The sequence below is a fragment of the Saccopteryx leptura genome, chromosome 3 (assembly GCF_036850995.1).
Source record: "Saccopteryx leptura isolate mSacLep1 chromosome 3, mSacLep1_pri_phased_curated, whole genome shotgun sequence".
Lineage (NCBI taxonomy): Eukaryota > Metazoa > Chordata > Mammalia > Chiroptera > Emballonuridae > Saccopteryx > Saccopteryx leptura.
The window spans coordinates 296,882,867-296,903,578 of record NC_089505.1 but is presented as its reverse complement, the minus strand read 5'-3'; the positions used below and the strand labels follow the sequence as shown (position 1 = coordinate 296,903,578).

At 48.2% G+C, this 20,712-nt stretch overlaps 1 protein-coding gene across 3 annotated transcripts in view; it reads right to left on the bottom strand.

Moving 5' to 3' along the window:
* Positions 1-484: 484 nt before the first annotated feature.
* Positions 485-20,712, bottom strand: part of PAG1 (phosphoprotein membrane anchor with glycosphingolipid microdomains 1) — a 120,369-nt gene continuing 100,141 nt past the window's right edge. For all 3 annotated transcript variants that reach the window (XM_066378827.1, XM_066378828.1, XM_066378829.1), the window contains 4 exons: positions 19,430-19,526; positions 16,902-17,506; positions 14,594-14,653; positions 485-9,780 (listed from right to left, as the gene is read on the bottom strand). In XM_066378827.1, the coding sequence (XP_066234924.1) occupies positions 9,412-9,780; positions 14,594-14,653; positions 16,902-17,506; positions 19,430-19,526 (1,131 nt within the window). In that variant the 3' untranslated portion in view covers positions 485-9,411. The remainder of the gene's footprint in view (positions 9,781-14,593; positions 14,654-16,901; positions 17,507-19,429; positions 19,527-20,712) is intronic.

Genomic DNA, 20,712 nt, shown 5'->3' with positions numbered 1-20,712 from the left:
CAGCCCTGGTGGTGAGGCTGGTTGTGTTTCCAGATTCAGAATAAACTCAGCCCCAAGCCCCCGCACACAGCACGGAGGTGGGCCCAACAGGAATTCCCCTGGGAAAGGACGGGGAATTCTCCCCACACGTTGAGGAGGGAAGCAGGGGCCATTTGCCTGGAGGTCCCAAGACCACCTGGACAGGTTCTGCACTGTTGTCCCTCACTTCCTGTGTGGACACAGGGGCTCAGAGAAGCCCAGCAGCTTTCTCCAAATCTCGTGCAGCTGGGACTCCAACGCTGCGCCCGCTCTGCAGAGCTGGGCTCCCAGCCCCACACCCTGTGGCCTGGCCACGGGGCACACCCTCCTCCCTGTCCCGGTGCGAGCTGGCAGCTAAGACCCCCAACCCTGACTATGCACTAAGGGCATGTTCAAAAGAGCCACTTTTGGTCTTCCCAAACACCAAAAGAATTTTAACAAGCCTTTATATAAAACTGACCTTTATTGCAATTAAAAAAGAACAAAGACCATTTGACAAGTGCCTTTAATTACAACGTACCTGCAATTTACATGTAATTATACTTTACACATAATATGAATAAGATCCATTACATGTAAACGATAAGATATTAGAAGTTAAACTCCAGCCTTTGGGGAACATTCAGAATAAAAAATACTAAGGGCAGAAACATAGAAAACAAGTAACCATTTCAGTTCTTAGGTACCATCACTGAATTAATGATCAAGACCTGCCCCCTCCAAGAGAGTTGTAAATAGGTATCTAATTGAAACTTACTTTCAACATGACTAACAGTATTGCTATTGAATAAGCCCTAAAGAGAATAACTGGATCATTAAAATCATGAAAAACACCACGACATTAATTTGTATAGCACCTTCCTTCTAGAGTTCAAAGCATTGGTATTTCTCTACCTTATTTGTCCCCATAACATCCCCATGAGGTAGGCAATGGTTGGTATCATTGTCTCCATTTTGTACATGGAGAAACTGAGGCACAAAGAAGTTAAATCGTTTGTTCAAGGTCACATAGTAAAGTGAACAGGGACCACAGAGCTGTGAGCTTGTCTCAAAAAAACCAATGCTTCTCTTCACATTTTCTCCTCTGAGAATTTAATTCGACACTTGAATTCATTTTTCCAAGGAACAAAGAAATGTGCATTTTTTTTTCTACCACAAAAATTGTTGCAATACTATAGTCCAGAAACACACACTCTGGGGTAGATGTTATACTGCTGCTGTACTGTTCTAGAAAGAGTTTAGATGGAGTCTTTTGTTGGGTTTGTTTTTACCATTATGAGGAGTTTCTTTTCCTAAAGTCAGAAGTCTTTAAATAAAACTTTTGGAATGATGCATCTAGTGACTGACACATGCTAGTTTTATTTTTTTCTAAGATTTTTAAAGAGTTTTATTTATTCATTTTAGTGAGAAGAAAGAGAGAGAAAGAGAGAGAAGGGCAGGAGCAGGAAGCATCAACTCCTGCATGTGCCTTGATCAGGGAAGGCCAGGGTTTCAAACCAGCGACCTCAGCGTTCCAGGCCGACACTTTATCCAGTGCACGACCACAGGTCAGGCTTGTCACATGATAGTTTTATTAGCCATATTATGCTGTCCACAAACCAGATTGATTCCTGAGCTTATAAAGAAGAAATACCTAAATAATAATTTAAATCTTTGAGACAGCCTTTCTCATTTATATCTACTTACAGTTTGCCCCTTAAGAGACACAGAATGGTAGACAAGGAGTTGGAATAATACATTTTCCAGACACATAAATGGATGGGGGAGGAGGAAATCTTGCCTGTGTCACTTAGTCCAAATTTTACTTCTAATCCCTGCCCTGCCCCCCTTCCCCCAGAATCGAGTGTGTAGCTGATATTCAGAAAAAAAAAAAAGAAAGAAATTGAAAACAAAGTCTCAAAGTCTGAAGCATACAGGACTCTCTCAAATGCTTGCTGACATGAACAGAAAATTCAGCTTCCCTGACATTTGTCATCTGCTCCTCTCTAAGAGATGAGCACCGTCCTGCCTGCTCAGGACCCCGGGAGGCAGCCATGGAGTAGCCCACTAGATTAGCTTTCTTGTATGGCTCCAGGTGATACAAGACAGGCTGATGATGTTCCAGCATAAATATTAAAAAGTAAGCAAGCTTGTGGGAAGGTCAAGAATATCACGTCAGATTCATTTATGGGTTCTACATGAACAGTACATGAGAACCTGTTAAAGGAATGTCCAAAGTCCCTTACTGACCCACCTGGGCCTCTGGTGTCAGTTCCCTGGCCTAGGGGCTTCCCTGCTGTCTATCAGGGAAGCCCCTCCTACCTCCTACCTCGGTGGGGAAATAAGGTGAAAAAATTCTCTTTAAGCTTAAGAAAGGAGAAATGAAAGAATTTGTTTTACACTCATGGTTTCCAACTTGTTGTGTTACAAAAAAGAAAAGAAATAAAAGCAGACATATGACTAGACAGTTCTGGTGTGTAGACCCCAGGGGCCAAGGCTAATTTCTCTTTTCTGCTTAATTGTCTTATTAAGGGTGACAAATTGGTGCATTGGGTGGACTTATAAAAATTAAATGGATAAAGAGAATGAGAAGTTAATTTGGAAAAGATAAAATACTCTGGAATACCCATTCAAATAATTAACTATGATGTTAAGTTCACTTAAGAGTGAATTTGAAAACAATCCAAACTAAACAGAACGATCAAGGCTAATGGTGGCGGGTCCTGAGGTGTCCAGACCCTCGGCCACTAAGGAACCATTCTCCTGGTCGAGTCCCTAGCGGGGGCTTGGTCTCGCACTCCAAACATCACTTTGTCTAGAAATGGCCGGGGGATTCAGCGTCTGGTAACTCCAGTTAGATGTTTGAACACCCTCACTTTCTTGGGACCCAGAAGAGTAACTCCAGCTGGTTATAACTAACATAACTCACAAGAAGTATGGCCTGGGGAGGGGGAAACGGGACAGCAAGAGCTCAATTTGCTTTATAAATGATTACTTCTAACAAGAAAGGGTTTTTTCCCCTCCCCTTATAATCAGCACCCTACTTTACAGGAACCTATTGGCCCACTGTCATATGATGAGAATTCTTCTGCATCTGTGAGTGTGAGTACGCAAAAAAGAATTTCTCAAAAGCTCCTTTCCACGGCCCCAGCCCCGCAGTGCCGACCATTCTCACGAGAGAGGTAGGTAAGCTCGTACCTAGTTGAGCAAAGCTCATGACAAAGAACACCCAGCATGTGTTTCCCGGGGCGTACCTGTGGCTTCACCTGGGCAGTCTGCCATGCAGGAAAATGAGTTGGCCAGAGCTGCCTGCTCCCCTGGGGGTGGGGACGCTCTCTGCTGGGAAGCTGGGGCTGCGAGTGGCATTGGAGAGGATAGGGAAGACGGGACATCCTGGGAACAGCAGACTTGAAGGTACAGCTGTGTGTGTGTGTGTGTGTGTGTGTGTGTGTCTGTGTGTGTGTGTCTGTGTGTGGTGGGGGGGGGGGCGTTGCTCGGGTGGGGAACAGGCCCAGGGGTCATGCTGTGCAAAGTGACAGCAGGTAATTTGTGCAGGAGCCTCAGGGAGGAGGGAGGAAACAGGGCCTTTCTGCCCACCGTCTTTTAGACTAGAGTCAGGGCGGGAAAAATTTTAAGCTGTGGAAGCCAACAGGAGATATTTTCAGACTAAAACTAAGGCTTAGAAATTCTCAGCATTAGAAACAACTTTCCCACTCTGTTGTAACTTGGACAGTTTGACGGTGACAAAGACCTTTAGAGACATTGAGTCAAAATGCCACTCAGTGTCATGAATCCTTTTTGAGTCAGAGAAGTACTTTAAAACTGATCAGGACCACCTAACAGAAATGAAGTCACTTTTTGGGGGGGAAACTATTTTTACGAGGGGAAAAAATGCACGAACAATGAAATGCAAATTCCTATTTGTTTAGCTGTATTTCAAACTTCCCCTTAACACACAAGGTATGTTAAATACAACACAATTATTTAAAAAGTAACAACATTAAAAAATGTACTGTTGTCAATTTTACAATTGAGCAAATACCAGCCTTTATAATTCATTACACAAGGTGATGAAACACCCAGAGTCCAACATACTTTTTAAAAATACCCATAGTATTTAAGTGGTGAGCACACACACACAAAAAAAACAACAAAACAAACAAACAAACAAAAAACTCTAAGTGCATTACGATAAATGATTACCAAATTGAATGCTTTTTTTTTTTTTAACTTGTCCTTTTAACAAAAATGCATTCTCATTTCACCTGGCATGAAGACGGATCTGAACTGCCATTTCTTAGTTAAGTAAAAGTAGAACTTGGAAAACAATGAAGTACTTTATAAATATTAGAGACTTAAACTGAGCAGTGGGGTAAAAAGCACTTAGGAACCTTTGTTCTCTTCCGGACCTCGATCTTACTTACTTTCCTTTGGAAACTCCAGGTGAAGTCTCTAATTTATCACGGCTTCTGGAATGATCCCTTTAAGTCAAACACTTTCTAAGTGCATACAACTCTAATGACGCTGCCAAAGAAACAATGTATCGAAGAAAAGGTACACCACAGCAGGAAAACACCGCCCTGGGATCAGGAGTTTCCACTGCATTGCAAACAAAGCCCTGTTGGATATCATAGACACATGTTCCTATTTTCACATCAGTAAGTTATTAACAGCAAACACTCCACTTTAACATCGCCCAAGGGCACAGTGCGGTGAGTCTTGTCAAGATTTCCAGGAAATAACCATCAGTACCTACTGGGCTTCCAGCCGCCACAGTGGAGCTGGCCGGGCACCAGGAATCAACACTTCCAGAGGAACGGAGTCACATTATTACAAGAAGCACTGAAAACTGTCATGGACTCGTTTATAAAGTCCTCATGCAGGCTTGCACTGAAACTCTGAGAGTCCAGCCTGGCCACCATCCCACAGCTGTTACTTTCTATGTCACACTCCACTCACCACCTGCCCGTGGACCCTGCAGTTTCTGAGGAGAGCACAAGAGAGCAGTCCTGCGTGGTAACGGGTTCTGCTTCTGCTACCTGGTGGGGTCACCCTGCTGGGGCTCTGCTTTGGCTCACATGGCTCTTGTAGCTTTTGGCCATATCTCTTCTCCAACACCTGTCTGAGGACACTGCGTACATCTCCCATGGGGGCTGAGTATAGAGCGAGTCACATGAATAACAAAACTACTAAAAACACCAATGCCGCTCAGCTCAAAGAATTGTGGGCACAATTTAAAATCTGAATATATTCATCAGAAAAAAATTAAATGAGGGCAACTAAAGAAGGTTTTCCTATAATTACCACATGAAAACTATTGGAGAACTGTTGTTTTTGTTCCAACTTTATGATGATAGTCTTCACACTAGTAAAAGAAACATCCAAAATACATAATAGGATAATAGGCCATGCCCTTATTAATTCAGCACCAGAACACACATATGAATGTATGGATATGTGTGTGTATACATCTTCTTTATATATAGTTTGTTACGGGTTCAAGTTAGTGAATGCTCTAATTAGAAAAAATAAAAATCCAATGTGAGAAACAGAGATAGTGACATGTTGAGGTTAAGTTTTACTTCTTTGTGTCAACTACCTATTGTTAATTAACTCTAATTTAACTCTTGTATTTTGAGGGCAAGTAAATAAGTAATCTGCTTTCCCCCGGCAAAGGAGAGCAGTGCCGTCCAAAGCTTTACTGGGACTAATGATGCAATCTCCGGCAAGAAACAAATACCTGTGGGAAACACCTACAAAAATGACTTTCTTCTCGGGTTTCAATGTTCCTCAAACATTTCACACGAAACAGGTTACATTTCTCTGCTGACCATATTCAAGACACAGTGAAAGCAGCAGAAAAAATTTTTTTTCTAAGCTTTAAAACTCTCTGAACAAAGACCAAGACCCTACTTTTAGGTAAGATAAGTTTGCATTTCTGATTTGTGAGATGAAAAAACTTTCCTAAAATTTATTTTTATCTTTTTTGTATAATTTCATATAATCTAGGTTATTATAATTGAATGCATAATACGGATGTCAAAGTGGAATTCTAAAGATACACTAAATTCTTTTTTTTTTATAATTACCTTTCATACATAGCATTTAACTCAAGATGAAACCCCTTTTGAAAGAAGCTGTAGGTTTTTTCCCCAATGATGGTAGCTCAGATTTTCAACAAATACAGTAAAAGTGATGGCATTTATGAAATACTGAACTCGAAGGTCAAAACCACGATGCTATATTAATACACATCCTTCACTAAGGTGCTGATGATCTACAGAACACAGCCATCTCCTGAAGCTACCCCCCACGCCCAACCCCCTTGCCGGTCTGTCCGGAGGACCTCATTGCTCCTTCTAAAGCACACCTAAAACACTTGATGTCCCAGCTTATCCTTAGCACTGGATCTCAAATCAAGAGAGATGTGAGGATGTCTTTTCTGGCTACATCGCACAGCCTGTATTTCAACACTTCTTTGGGGAAATTCTGATAATGAAATTTCAAGAGGCAATGACTATTTACAAGCAGCTTCTCTCTCTAGAAATGGTTTTACACTTAAGAGATGATACCCACTTCCCTGGCAATCAATAAGACATCATGAAATACAATAAATTTTTGAGTGGCGAGGCATTTTATAAAGGACATGCCAGCCATGGGCACGGTGCTAGGTGGGTGTGACGTGGCTATCACTGTGCACTAAAGGAACCCCATGACACAGAGACAATTGGTTCAAACTCATTAACATTGAGCAGTGAAGAGCGCCAGGCAAACAGTGCTGACGAAGGGCGGCATTCAGAGGGCACGGGTCTTGCACCGTCCTGATGTACTACTCCCTAATCTAAGCGTATCCCAATTTGTCTTCTCATCAGTGGTGTCTGTGCTCCTCGGGCACATGGAGTCTTGAAGCGAGAGACCAGACCAGGCGGGCTGGAAAATAGTAACAGACAACTGGTGTGCACCCGCAGAGCGTGGTTTACAATTTCAGACACGTGTTGCAGAGCGGTCCCACTCAAGCCGAGTGCAAGGGGTGGGACACACACTCCACTGAGCAGCGGGCCCCTCCAGCGTTCAAACGCTTCCGACAGCATTCTTTGTCACAACGAGTGACGATACAAGAGGAGGATGTCACAGCAGTATAGGAGAACGGCCTGTCTCTCTGTTTTCCCTCTAACAGTGGAGGAAAGACCCCTCTCTGCAGCCCACACTGCCTAGTAGCATTTCAACCGGATTCTTTAAAAAAAAAAAAAGAAGTGAACAAGTTTCCTGAAGCTGGACTCATAAAATCTAAAGAGATGACAAAATTCAAACTGGACTGATCTCTCCCTCTGAGTGACTACAAACACTGATTTCTGTAAAATGAAGGTGGGGAAAAATAAATCCCAAGAGACAATTTGCACTGGCAAGTACTGGACTACAGAGTTCACCACCGTTTTCTTCAAACTGTTACCAAGCCTTAGGACAGGGGTCCCCAAACTACGGCCCGCGGGCCGCATGCAGCCCCCTGAGGCCATTCATCCGGCCCCCGCTGCACTTCTGGAAGGGGCACCTCTTTCATTGGTGGTCAGTGAGAGGAGCATATTGACCATCTCATTAGCCAAAAGCAGGCCCATAGTTCCCATTGAAATACAGGTCAGTTTGTTGATTTAAATTTACTTGTTCTTTATTTTAAATATTGTATTTGTTACCGTTTTGTTTTTTTACTTTAAAATAAGATATGTGCAGTGTGCATAGGGATTTTTTTATAGTTTTTTTTATAATCCGGCCCTCCAACGGTCTGAGGGACAGTGAACTGGCCCCCTGTGTAAAAAGTTTGGGGACCCCTGCCTTAGGAGGTAAACCTTTGTGACGCTGACAACGCACGGTCACCCTTCGTCCTATTTTGTTCTTCTTTCTACTTTTTACCAGTTTGAATGTTTCAATATTTTCCATTACAAACCACTGAAAAGAATCATTTAGGCTTGTTCCACTGATTCCTCCAAGGGCTACACGATTTTTGATCAGGAGCTCCACGTACCATTTGAAAAGTCTGAGTCTTTAAACACCTTCAATGTGTTAAACACTTGGTCAGAAAAAAAACGATAATGGTGACTTGTAACTACCTAGCTTATGTGCTTTATGGGGGTCATTTCACAATGAGGGTATAAATCATTGTACATAAAATCAAAATATACTGCTCACAAAAATTAGGGGATATTTAAAAAGAATACGAAGTGATAAGAAAAAAGAAGTACTTGATTTTTTTTCTTATTAAACAAGAACATCAGAAAAGTAAACAACAAATCAAAGAAAGTTGTTCGATTAAGCAAATGAAATGCAAAACCAACTTTTATTTCATTGGTGAAAATGCACTGTACAAAAGGCTGAGAGTACTGGAGTGTCTGCGTGTTCCCTGACCCCCTAATTTTTGTGAGCAGTATAGTTAATACACGTATACACACTTTGTTTTTTCCTGGCACTTTCTAGAAATTAGGCATTAAACGTAAAACAGCTTAGACATTTAGATAACAAAAATAAAGGTTTACATTTTCATCTCAGCTGGATTACCTTTGGGGCAGCAGTTCACACGTCCCAGAACCCACGCTGCTGGCCTGGCCGCAGGGGTCATCAGAAACGCACACGCAAGTCCACAGCCCTTCAGAGGCGGCCGTCGCGGGCCGTCCGCACGTGTGGTCTGCGTCCTGACGTGGAGATTAAGGCGCTCTGCTTTGGAGGAACAGGCTCTGGGAGGACACAGGTGTGGAAGCGTCACAGCATTCACCTCAAATACTGCAAAGGTTCTGAAGTTTCAAATACTGAGGGAAGGGAAAAAAAAAAACCTTGTGGACTAGAAAAATAAAATAAAGCCTCTAAAGATGACTTCAAGTCCTCTGGGAGAAGCTGCTGCCGTGGCATGCCTATGTCAGAAGGCGTGAAGACCCAGGACCCGCGTGGGGCACCATCCCCCGGAGGTGACCGGGGGTCTGACGGCACCAGCAGCCACAGTTTCTCACGACCCAGCATCACCTCCGTGGCAGGCGAAGGCCAAGCCCTGTGGTGGGCGAATCTCCTTGGAATGAACCGGTAGAGACGAGGCGATTTCAGGGGGAAAACAACAGACGGCAACCAGAGGAGGAAGGAGGGAGCCCTGGCTCTTCTGAAGGGCAGTATTTAGGCAGGCAGAGTCGTGGTTCCTCCCGTGACAGCCAGGACCTGCCCTCAGGGCGCAGGGACACAGGAGTAGGACGTGAGCTTGGGTGTGACCATGTCTGGTGGGCAGGGCACCTTCCTGTCCCTGGAGGGGAAGAACTGTCCTGTTGTCTTCACTGTCCTCAGTTGTTGATGCAGCAGCATGTCGGGTGGAAGGGACATGGCTCCTGTCTGCTTGTCCCCCACCGCCGGCTGGCCAGAGGCTGTCGGGAGTCTGCTGGGCCGCTAGAGCCTGGTGACGTCTCTGCACTGCTGCAAGTCCCCAATGCTCTCGTAGTCATTCTCCTTCGGGAAGGGGCCGTGGTGGCCGTCGCTCTCCAGGGCGGCCCTCTCGTCCTCTCTGCGCAGTGCCTGGATTGCTTCATAGTCGGGCTCGGGCTCCTCCTGTGGTCTCCCTGCTGGTGCCAGAGTGCTGACGCTGTTGGGAGTTCTCTCGAAGTCTTTAACTGTCGCGTAGAGGTCACTGCAGGATGACGGGGACCTCTGAGCAGCTCCTGGGCCGGGGATGCAGCAGGACCCGGGTGCTTTGAGTAACTGTCCTGACTTATGCCCGGGCTGTCCGGGTTTATTAACGGATGAGTACATGGCTGAGATCTAGAACACAAAGAGCGAATCAAATAAAAAAGCTTCAGGCTTGACCTGCCCCCCTCACTTTTAGTGACACACTAGATACACAGCACTCCAGCATGTGTGTGTCCCTTTAAGAATTCTGTCCTGATTCCCATCCCTTAGCTTTACTGAGATATTACAGACATACAACCCAGGAAAGTGTAAGGTGTACAGCCCGATGACTTGATACACATCTACACTGGGAAATGGCTACCAGAGTAAGGTTAGTTAATATCTCCATTATCATGTTACCATTTTTGGGCTGTGTATGTGGTAATAACATTTAAGCTCTAATCTCTTAACAATTTTGAGTATATAATATCCTATAGTAGTGTTAACTCTAGTCCCATGCTAGACAGAGTCCCAGAACTTGTTCACCTTCTAGTTGAAAGTTTGTGCCCTTTGACCAACATCTCTCCATTCCCCCGCCCCCCCCCCCCCCGGCCCTTGGCCACCACCAGTCTACGTTCTGCTTCTATGACATCAGCTTTTTCTTTTCGTTTTCCAGATTCCACATATATGTGAGGACACAGTGTCTGTCTCTCCTTGTCTGGCTAATTCCACTCGGCATACTGCCCTCAAGGCCTCAACAGGCAGGGTTTCCTTATTTTAATGGCTAAATCCTATTCCACCATGTATATATATTTAAATGTTATATATGTGTTCTACACAACTATAGAATCACATTTTCTTTCTCCGTTCATCCGTTGACAGACCCTGAGGCTGCTGCCAAGTCTCGGCTTCTGGGACTGATGGTGAAACGCACACAGGGGTGCAGGTGTCTGTCCTTAGGAGACAGTGATTTCATTTCCTTCACATAAATGTCCAGAAGTGGTTTCTTTCTTGTCTGTGCAAGTCCTGGAGGACATCACCAGGGCACAGTCACATAGATCATCTTCAAGGTTGTAGGTGGACCTGTCACGCTGGCACACAGCCACGAAGACCTGGCCCTCTGTGGTCTGCTGAGGGTGTGGCCTGGGTGGGCGGGCAGCTCAAAGCCCCAGGGCTCAGTACAGCACCCTGTTTTATCCCATTTCTATATCAGAAGGGCCATTCACCTGAAATAGGGTTCTACTGCTTTATTAAAAAAAGGGGGGGGTACAGAAAACATGAATAAGACAAGTGATTCTCTAACAGAGGGCTCCGAACCAGCCGCAGCAGGATCTGGGGATTTAGGAGAAAGGCAAATTCTGATCTTGGAACCACGGAGCCAACACTCCAGGGCTGGGGCTGCACTCTGCTGCCCACTGACATGTGGGGGCTACTGAACGGGACTTGGATGCTCTTGGCTCCATCATTGAAGAGGTCAGGAGCGGAGTCCAACACTCCAGGGCTGGGGCTGCACTCTGCTGCCCACTGACATGTGGGGACCACTGAACGGGACTTGGATGCTCTTGGCTCCATCGAAGAGGTCAGGAGCGGAGTCCAACACTCCAGGGCTGGGGCTGCACTCTGCGGCCCACTGACATGTGGGGACCACTGAACGGGACTTGGATGCTCTTGGCTCCATCGAAGAGGTCAGGAGTGGAGTCCAGGCTCTGCTCGGCAGGACATGTGAATCTGTGAGAGTGTGGTCTGTGATTTCTTGATTTCACTGCAGACTGTTGGTTAAGTAAATGTTTACAGATAGGGCTAAGCTTCCTCAGTGAGAAAATTGCATTCTTCTTTGCAACAGGCCCCCTCAGAAAGGAAACTGGAGACAAGCCATCGTGGGAACACCCTTTCCTATGCGAGGAGCAGGCTGTTTTCCTAGCCCCGCTACAGAGCTTCATGAACATACCCCATAGATGCTCTCCTATCGAGAGCAATTAAACTCTCAATGGTAATGGTGGAGTAGATGTGTGGATTAAGAGATTACCTGGGTACTTTTTTATTGTTAGGCATCATGGTTGGAAATACACAAACATATCTTTCACTACCTGTGCTTATCTTGGCCACAGTGACTGATTTATCCAAATACCCGGGAAATAAGTGAACATACTTCCTGACAGACGCTCGGCTTTGCAAGTGCAGAGAGAGCTTTTCCTGCCTCCGCACTGCCCACATGCTGTGGGTGTGGCTCCAGCTGGCCTCCCAGGCTTCTGAAGACTGGTCTGCAGCCTGCCGGCTGGTCATTTGCATGAGGATCGCTCTCTCTCGCGTGCTCTCTCTCTCTCTCTCTCTCTCTCTCTCTCTCTGCAGGCTGGGGGCTCACGGTTGCCAGGCCTTGCCGCTCTAAAGGTTTAGTGACAGAAATAATCTCTGGGAAGCTCTGGCCATGCTGATCAGACCATCCAGACAACTATTCAATTAATATTCTCACCTTAGAGGTTTTAATGGAAAAACGACTCTCAACATGAAGACATAGTTTCTTTGAATTTAGGAAGAATTTAAAAACATCATCTGCTTTTCATGGTGAAGTGTGAACACATGGTACTTTTTATCCAAAAAGTAGTCTAAGCCGAAATGTGGACAGATTATCAGGGGGTGAAATTGTGGATGGCAGCTTGAGGGAGCCGGCACACTACACGTTCACTCTCTCCTTCAGGGGTCGCGTCAGGAGGACAGACGCACCTTTACCTGGACTGTAAAGGCAGGAGCCGGCCCCTCACCACTGGGTCTGTTTCTCTCCTCAAATTCCTCCCCCATGGAAGAAATGCCCTTTCTAAAAAAAAAAAAAAAAAAAAATACTGGCTTTTCCATTAACTTGCGACTTAATACTATCCCTGGGAATGTACCTAATGTGTGGAGGGTATCACTGTAAATTCTCCCTCTTACAAGTTTCTAGCGTCTCCTAACATGCCTTTTGAACATCTCTGCCTTCCTGCTTTGTGTGCAGGTTTCTCTCCAAGCCCTTAGCATTAAATTCTTTCTCTCTCTCTCTTTTTTTTTTTTTTTGTATTTTTCTGAAGCTGGAAATGGGGAGAGACAGACAGGCTCCCGCATGCGCCCGACCGGGATCCACCCGGCACGCCCACCAGGGGGCGACGCTCTGCCCCTCCGGGGCGTCGCTCTGTAGCGACCAGAGCCACTCTAGCGCCTGGGGCAGAGGCCAAGGAGCCATCCCCAGCGCCCGGGCCATCTTTGCTCCAATGGAGCCTTGGCTGCGGCAGGGGAAGAGAGAGACAGAGAGGAAGGAGGAGGGAGTGGAGAAGCAAATGGGCACTTCTCCTATGTGCCCTGGCCGGGAATCGAACCCAGGTCCCCCGCACGCCAGGCCGATGCTCTACTGCTGAGCCAACCGGCCAGGGCCAAATTCTTTCTCTTTACAATGCATTTAGCTTTACAACTTTTCTCTTTAAAATCGTCCATTTTTTTTATTACTTGGCCTATCAATCATGTTCTCATAAATTACTCTCTTCCTAGCTCCCATTTCTCTGCCTTGGGTAATCAACACTTTTCCCTGTCATCCTGTGAAACTGAGGGGACAGCGCTTCCAACCTGTGTCTCAGTTTCTGTCTGGACCATGTAATGTTACACAAGTAGAGAAATAAATGACTTCTGCACTTATTTTTCTTATCATCTTCCTCAAATGAATACAAATATATATGAATCACAGTTCTCTATTTTACATTAAAAATTCATCAGTATAACTAGGTCCTATTTTCAAAAGCCACAAACGTAAGATAAGAAAAGTAATTTAAAATTTTACATGGTCTTGGTTTATTTTGCATAGGCTCCATTTATAGATCTCTTATATATTCTATTTTCTGGTCCCCAAAGGGTTGGCTCTGGCACAGAGTAAGCAACGCTGGAGGAAGGCCAAGGACCTCCACGTCACCCGGGCCCAGGCAGAGGGCATGGTGGGTGGGAGTCCCCTGAGGGGCAGCCACAGTGGAGATGGAGACTAGACACATGAAAGAAACCATTTGGAGATGGAATGGAAGGGACCTGGCTATTGGCAGCCTCTGAGGACGGTGAAGAAAGTGAGGTGTCAAGGATAACTCGCAGGGCAGTGGCTAGATGGTGGGTGCACTTCCTGGGGAGCAGCCCTGAGGGTGAGCGACAGCCCCCAGGGCAAGCACTTCCGCTCCGTGACCCTTCCATTTGGGGTTGCGATGTTGCCTGCAGTCCTCCCAGCAGAGCCCGGGACGGGAGGTGGCGCACATGCGCACGTACATCAATCACTCTTGTACACGGACACAGTCCACTGCGCTGGGATTCCAGCTGCTACTTGTGGCCAATCAGTGAAGGCAGCGCACTCTTCTGTCTGCCGTAGCGTGACAGCATAACACACGCAGTGGCATTCACTGCGCCCACGCTCCGCTGACCTACAACCAGTGACTTCCAGCCTCGGAGCTTGGAAGAACCCGTGAGCCTTTCGCGTGGGTGGTACGTCTGGCCCGGCCCAGCCAGGAACCCGCGTCCTGAGGTTCCCTGCTCTCTGCCCCCAGCACCCCTCACTTAGACAGGCTACCTCAGTCTCCCCATCCCCCCATCCCTGGGTCAAATCCCTTCCATCCCTCATCCATTCCAATGTCCTATATTTTCCAAGCAATGATGAACTCCCTCCTCGCGTGGCCTCGGGAATGCTGACTAGACCTCCTCCACACATGCATTTCTCTCCTCAGGCCCCTCTCTGCTCCTCCTGTCTCCACTTTCCTGACCCTTCCTTCTTATTCGGTTTCTTTTACCTGGCTGACCTGTCCCTCCCCTCTGCCAGTCCCTCCGTCTGAGCCATGACAAAGCAACGTCCGAACCCTGAGCTCCAGACATGGGCTTCAGAGAATATTTTTGCTTTTCCCGACAAAGGGTTAAGTAGCATGTGGTCATTCAAGGAGGGACGCTCCCTGGTTATTGAAAAGGCCACAAGACTCACCTCTTCTTCTGTGAGAGTCGGGTCTTCTTCGCGGGACTTGTATGACAGGGTACTGAATCTCTGTTAGGAAAACAGAAACCGAGAAAAGGCAGTATGAAGACAACAATCCAAACTCTCTTTTTGGGTATGTTTTGACACCTCCATCTGTAAAAATGTTCTCAAGTGACTTTTAGGAAATTAATTATTTTCTACAATAAAATTCCATAAAGCACTAGAGGAATAAACACATTAAAAAATCTATCATGTGATACCTTCCAATTTTGTATTTCAATCTGTAGGTACATATGAGTCAAACAGACCACTGTTTTAATTCCTAATTGTCACTGAAAAACTGATAGTAAAAAACAACAACCACATTTGCTTTACAGAATGCCAGACTTGTATATGTCTGCAGTTTGTGAGAATCATCACAGAGATTCTTCAGTGATCTGGAGACGTTCCACAGCTAATGGAGAAATCGGCTCACACTTTGTGGTCTGCTCCCTGCCTCCTGTCTCAGGGTTCTGGTTTCTGGTCCACAGGTCCCCTCTTTAACACATCTCCCTGATTTCAACAAACAGGAGTCCTTTCATACCGAGCCTTTTAGTTCTTTGACCTACCCCACCACCCCCGTCCACCCAACCTTGCTCACTGCTCACTTCTTGGCCTTCTAGTACCTGAAACCACAGCCCACAGCCACTCCACATCCCAATGCCTCACCACCCCCTTCAGACTAGCATGCCACATTCAAGATCACTCTTCTAGAACCCAATTCTAACAATCGTCCAATGCCGTCAGCTCTGACCCCTTTATCCAATGTCTGCTTCCCCTGGGTGCCTTTTCTTGCTGTGCTAGGAGCTCACCCTGCATCATAACCACACTCTAACCCCTCAGCTCCTGGGCCACTGGTGAGCTCACCTTCTTGGCAAAAAGCCTTCTCTGCTTAAACATAAACTTTATGTTCGCTTTTTGTTGTTTGTTTTTTTTTTTTTGTATTTTTCTGAAGCTGGAAACGGGGAGAGACAGTCAGACAGACTCCCGCATGCGCCCAACCGGGATCCACCCGGCACGCCCACCAGGGGGTGACGCTCTGCCCACCAGGGGGCAATGCTCTGCCCCTCCGGGGCATCTCTCTGTTGCGACCAGAGCCACTCTAGTGCCTGGGGCAGAGGCCAAGGAGCCATCCCCAGCGCCCGGGCCATCTTTGCTCCAACGGAGCCTCGCTGCGGGAGGGGAAGAGAGAGACAGAGAGGAAGGAGAGGGGGAGGGGTGGAGAAGCAGATGGGCGCTTCTCCTGTGTGCCCTGGCCAGGAATCGAACCCAGGACTTCTGCACGCCAGGCCGACGCTCTACCACTGAGCCAACTGGCCAGGGCCTACGTTCGTTTTATTAGCGTTGGTTTTATGAAGGAAAAAATTAGACCGTTGGTGTATTTTCCAACTATGTTCACTCTCGCGGGCACTCTCAGCAGCTGATTTTGTGGGTAATATGAAAGGCTGAAACACGATAATGAGTGATGTACCTACTGTGCTCTATCTAATCACAGCCAGGGTTCACCTTTGGACCACGAACTCTGATGGTTTTAAAGGCTACTATTGACTGACTAATCCCTCCTTGGCCTTCCTACCAAAACCTGAGAGCAGCAAACTTACTCTTTTTCTGTGTAGAAAATAGAAACTATTGATAGTTATTAGTCCCTAAAGAAGATTCTACCTACATCCCAGGAAATAGGGACGGCTGAAGATGAGAATTCCAAGTGACTGTAGACTCACAGCTCAATCACAGATTTTAGAGCTTTGCTGGCTATCTTAAACTTGAGGTACAGGTTACTGTTTAGAAATTGTTGCAAAATAAAATCTCTCTTTCAATTTAATAAAAGTATATACTTAATCAGACACAAGGAGTTGCACCCGGGGTCTGTTTCCTCATGGATGTTCCTGGCTTTGACGTCGGGGACTTGGAGAGGGTCAGGTCATCTCACCACGGGGGGTGGCAGAAGGACTAAATGTGTGGCCGAGGAGTCGGGTCTCTCGACTTAGTTCTAATTCCTCAAAAGGAAAAAAACAACCCTGGGACCCCACTCGATATGCTGTAAACACTAGAAATATTCAGATAAGGAGCCAAGAGAAATATTTTATAAGCACGAGGGCTCTGTCTTTTCCGCCTCAGAGAGGAGACGTCAAACACAGCTTAAACCAGAACCACTTGCATCGTTCACTGAAGCCGAACGTGGTTGTCTGTGTTTCCCCGAATGACGCGCCAGGGAAAGCCCCGGCGTGACCGGATGCCCGCGGTGACAAGGGCAACGTGCAGCTATGTCAGACCTCACCTTGTTGGTCTCGCTGGTCCCCTCTGGGGCGCTTCCTTCGCCTGCCTTCCTGTCTTCTTCCTCCTGAAGGTTCTCATTCTCATCCAGAAGTTTCATGGGGACTGGCGGGGGCGCCTCCTCTTCTGGGTCACGGGAAGGCCCCGGGACACTGTCTGTGTCCACACTCTGCTGACACTTTTTGTTCCTGTCCACGGAGGCATATTCGGCGAAGTCGGCTCTGCCGTGGGCCGAGGGCCCTGGGGGCTCCTCCAACGTGGAAGGTGCCGTGCACCGGCTGCTGGGGCCCTTGCCGGGGCCCGAGGCTGTGGCCACCTCCTTGATCTCCTTCACGGTTTCGTACAAGCAGTCCTCCACCATGTTCTCCTGAGAGGAGCTGTCCTTCAGCACTTCATACGGCCCTTCTGTCCCTACCCCCTGCTCTCCGTCCACGCTGCTCCCGCTGACCATCCTGTCCACCGCACTGTCCGGAGGAATGCTGGGCAGTTCCCGGCTCTGGTGACACTTGGGCTTCCCCGTGCTGTCCTGGGAGTCCAGCAGGTCGGAGACCGAGGTCTGGACCTCCTCATAATGTTGCATGCAGGCCATAGTGCTGTCTTCTGAGACAACTGCAGCCAACGGAGTAAGGGGGAGAAAGACAATTTCTGAAATAATTATTACAGGGAAGCTGATCATGCATAACGTCAGCGTGCTCATCTGTGTTTGACTCTAGGCTATAAGTTATAGACATTCCAGCTCTCTTTGGGGGGATTAGAAATAGTGTCCCTAAGAATACTGGAGGGAATGATGATGGATCCCAGCCCTTCTGAACTTCCCAGATGCCGTGTTTTAAATATTAAGCCGTCACAGGGGGAACTCTTGCCGTCTGGGTCTAGACATTTGTGTCACAGAGGGCGAACGGGGGGAACTCTTGCCGTCTGGGTCTAGACGTCTGTGTCACAGAGGGCGAGCAGGGGGAACTCTTGCCGTCTGGGTCTAGACGGCTGTGTCACAGAGGGCGAACGGGGGGAACTCTTGCCGTCTGGGTCTAGACGGCTGTGTCACAGAGGGCGAGCAGGGGGAACTCTTGCCGTCTGGGTCTAGACGTCTGTGTCACAGTGGGTGAACAGGGGGAACTCTTGCCGTCTGGGTCTAGACGTCTGTGTCACAGAGGGCGAACGGGGGGAACTCTTGCCGTCTGGGTCTAGACGGCTGTGTCACAGAGGGCGAGCAGGGGGAACTCTTGCCGTCTGGGTCTAGACGTCTGTGTCACAGTGGGTGAACAGGGGGAACTCTTGCCGTCTGGGTCTAGACGTCTGTGTCACAGTGGGTGAACAGGGGGAACTCTTGCCGTCTGGGTCTAGACGTCTGCGTCACAGAGGGCGATCGGGGGGAACTCTTGCCGTCTGGGTCTAGACGTCTGTGTCACAGAGGGCGAACGGGGGGAACTCTTGCCGTCTGGGTCTAGACGGCTGTGTCACAGAGGGCGAACGGGGGGAACTCTTGCCGTCTGGGTCTAGACGGCTGCGTCACAGAGGGTGAACAACGGGCACTGGAGGACTTGGGTCAACACTGAGCACCTGTTTCTTTGTCAGCGGATGTGCTAACAGGACAACTTCCTAGTTCAGGTCAGCGCTTCTATAAACCAGAACATGCGAAACAAACGTAGGTGCTCTTTCTGTCTGGGGAGCAGCCTATGGGGGGAGGGGACAGCCAGCAGGCAGGGTGGTCCCAAGTGTGTGCCTGCGACTCAGATTGTCGGGTTCAAACACAGAGCCTCGCGACACTGACTGTGATCTCGGGCACACGACTAACCTCTGAGGCACGCAGAACAATGGCTCGCACAGCGTCCATGCCCTGATTCTCCCGAGCCTGTGAGTGTGCAATGGGACAGGACACGTGGGGAACTAAGGACACAGGTGGGACTATGAACTGAGCTGAGCTGGGGTGCACAAGCGGGTGGGTGTCACTACCAGGGGTAGCCGTGTTATTACGAGGGTCCCTAGGTGAGGTGGGGAGGCAGGACAGTGGGGAGAGGTGTGGAACAGAGGAAGAGGCAGGGATGACAAGGAAAGCTGGGGCCTCAGGAGCTGGGCGAGGCAAAGACACAGATTCCCCCGGAGGTCCCAGGAGGGTCCCAGCCCTGCCCACACTCTGAGCGCAGAGCGTCACAAACTGCAGCATCCCCGCTGTTCTGAGGGGCTTCCATGGCCAGGAGCCACAGTCCCTCACTGCACACTACAGACAGTAATCACAGGTGTTACTATCACTCAGGACTGATCTCACAGGGAGCAGTCGTGTTGCTGTGCGCAACAGCAATCTCACAGGGTGGCTGCTAGGACAGACGAGTTGGCACACATCCCAAGGCAAAGCCACACGGCAGCCAACAAGTGCACCTCAGCTTTTCATCCGAACGAGGCGACTTTGGCTAAAACTGGTACAAAAAGGGAGCAAGCACGTAGTTCCTAGTCTTGGAGCTACACTTTTGAAGATCCAGTCCTTTCTTAGGCGGCGGGTTCTGCGCAGAAGGCCGGCGCTTATGCAGGACTTACTGTCTCCATTGGTGAGTGCCCCATTCTGCTCGCTGCTGGGGGGAGCATCCGTGGCCAAGCTGGTCACCGAGCGGCTGAACACCTCCTTGTCCGAGGGCTGCAAGACAGACACACGGCTCTGGGTCAGACACCCGGCAGAGGGGAGTTCCCGCGCCTTTCTCTACAAATTATAGCAGCAATGACAAAAATCCACATCCATGACTTTGGTTTAAATGTAGGGAAATGAAAATAAACTCCAGATGCTCAGTGGTACTCGGCACATTTCCAGGGCTCTGCTGCCATGAGTCATACAGATCACCAGATACAGGACACGCCTGTCCAGTGGGACGTTCTGCTAGATGGGGCTGTCCCAGCATCGTCGGGGCACTGGGAATCCTCCCACCGGCGGGTCTGCGGATGGGCCCCATGTGGGTCATGAGGGATCCGTTCCCTCACATGTTGCCCATCACATCCTGCCCCATCCTGCTCCCCGGGTGCTGTGAAACATTCCTCTTTTTAATGGTGAGCCACGCCATGCAAAACATGGGAGAGCATTCCTCATCACCTGATGGGAAGAGACTTAATTCTGTCAGTGACAGATAACGTCACTAACTTCCCAGGCTGTTCCATAACGTGCCAAGTCTCTGCTTCAAGGTTTATAAAACAGTCAGACTCAGAAAAGCAGGTCTGTAAGCCTTGCTTATTCTCACAAAGTCAGGGCCCTAGGAGGGGAGAATGGCCTTGGAGACAGAAGGCTTTCTGCTGGGCTCGGATGTGTGGGCACACATAGACTAGCCTGCTGTGCCGAGCTGTGGCTATGGGTGGGCAGCAAGTTGGTAGTTCACGTATTTCTTCAAGTACCCAGCTGGTCCCATGCGGCAGCCTGAACCACCGCTCACAGGATCTGCCACCGCCTGTCTCCTGGAATGCATGGCCTGCAGAGCCCAAGGGACCCTGGACATGCTCCAGGGTTCCACGCGGGAAGTGCTGGTGCCAACAGCCCTGGAAACTCGGCCCTCTGGCCTCGTACACTCTGACTCTGGATTGGGAACCACATAATAGTGGTGAGCAAACAGCTCACACTGCGTCTGCCTCCAGGGCTCATGGGAATCAGAGATTCCATCTAGTGAAGGGTGCTGGGAGATGCTTGTTATGCGAGGTGGCCAGGAACTCAAGAAACAGATACTAACGTCACAAAGGGATGTTATACCTGGGTAGGTGTCAGGGGTGAGGCCGGAAGCCTCACAAGTAGAACCACAACCGCCTAACAATCCATCCCGGCTGAATGACTATAACCTGGGCTC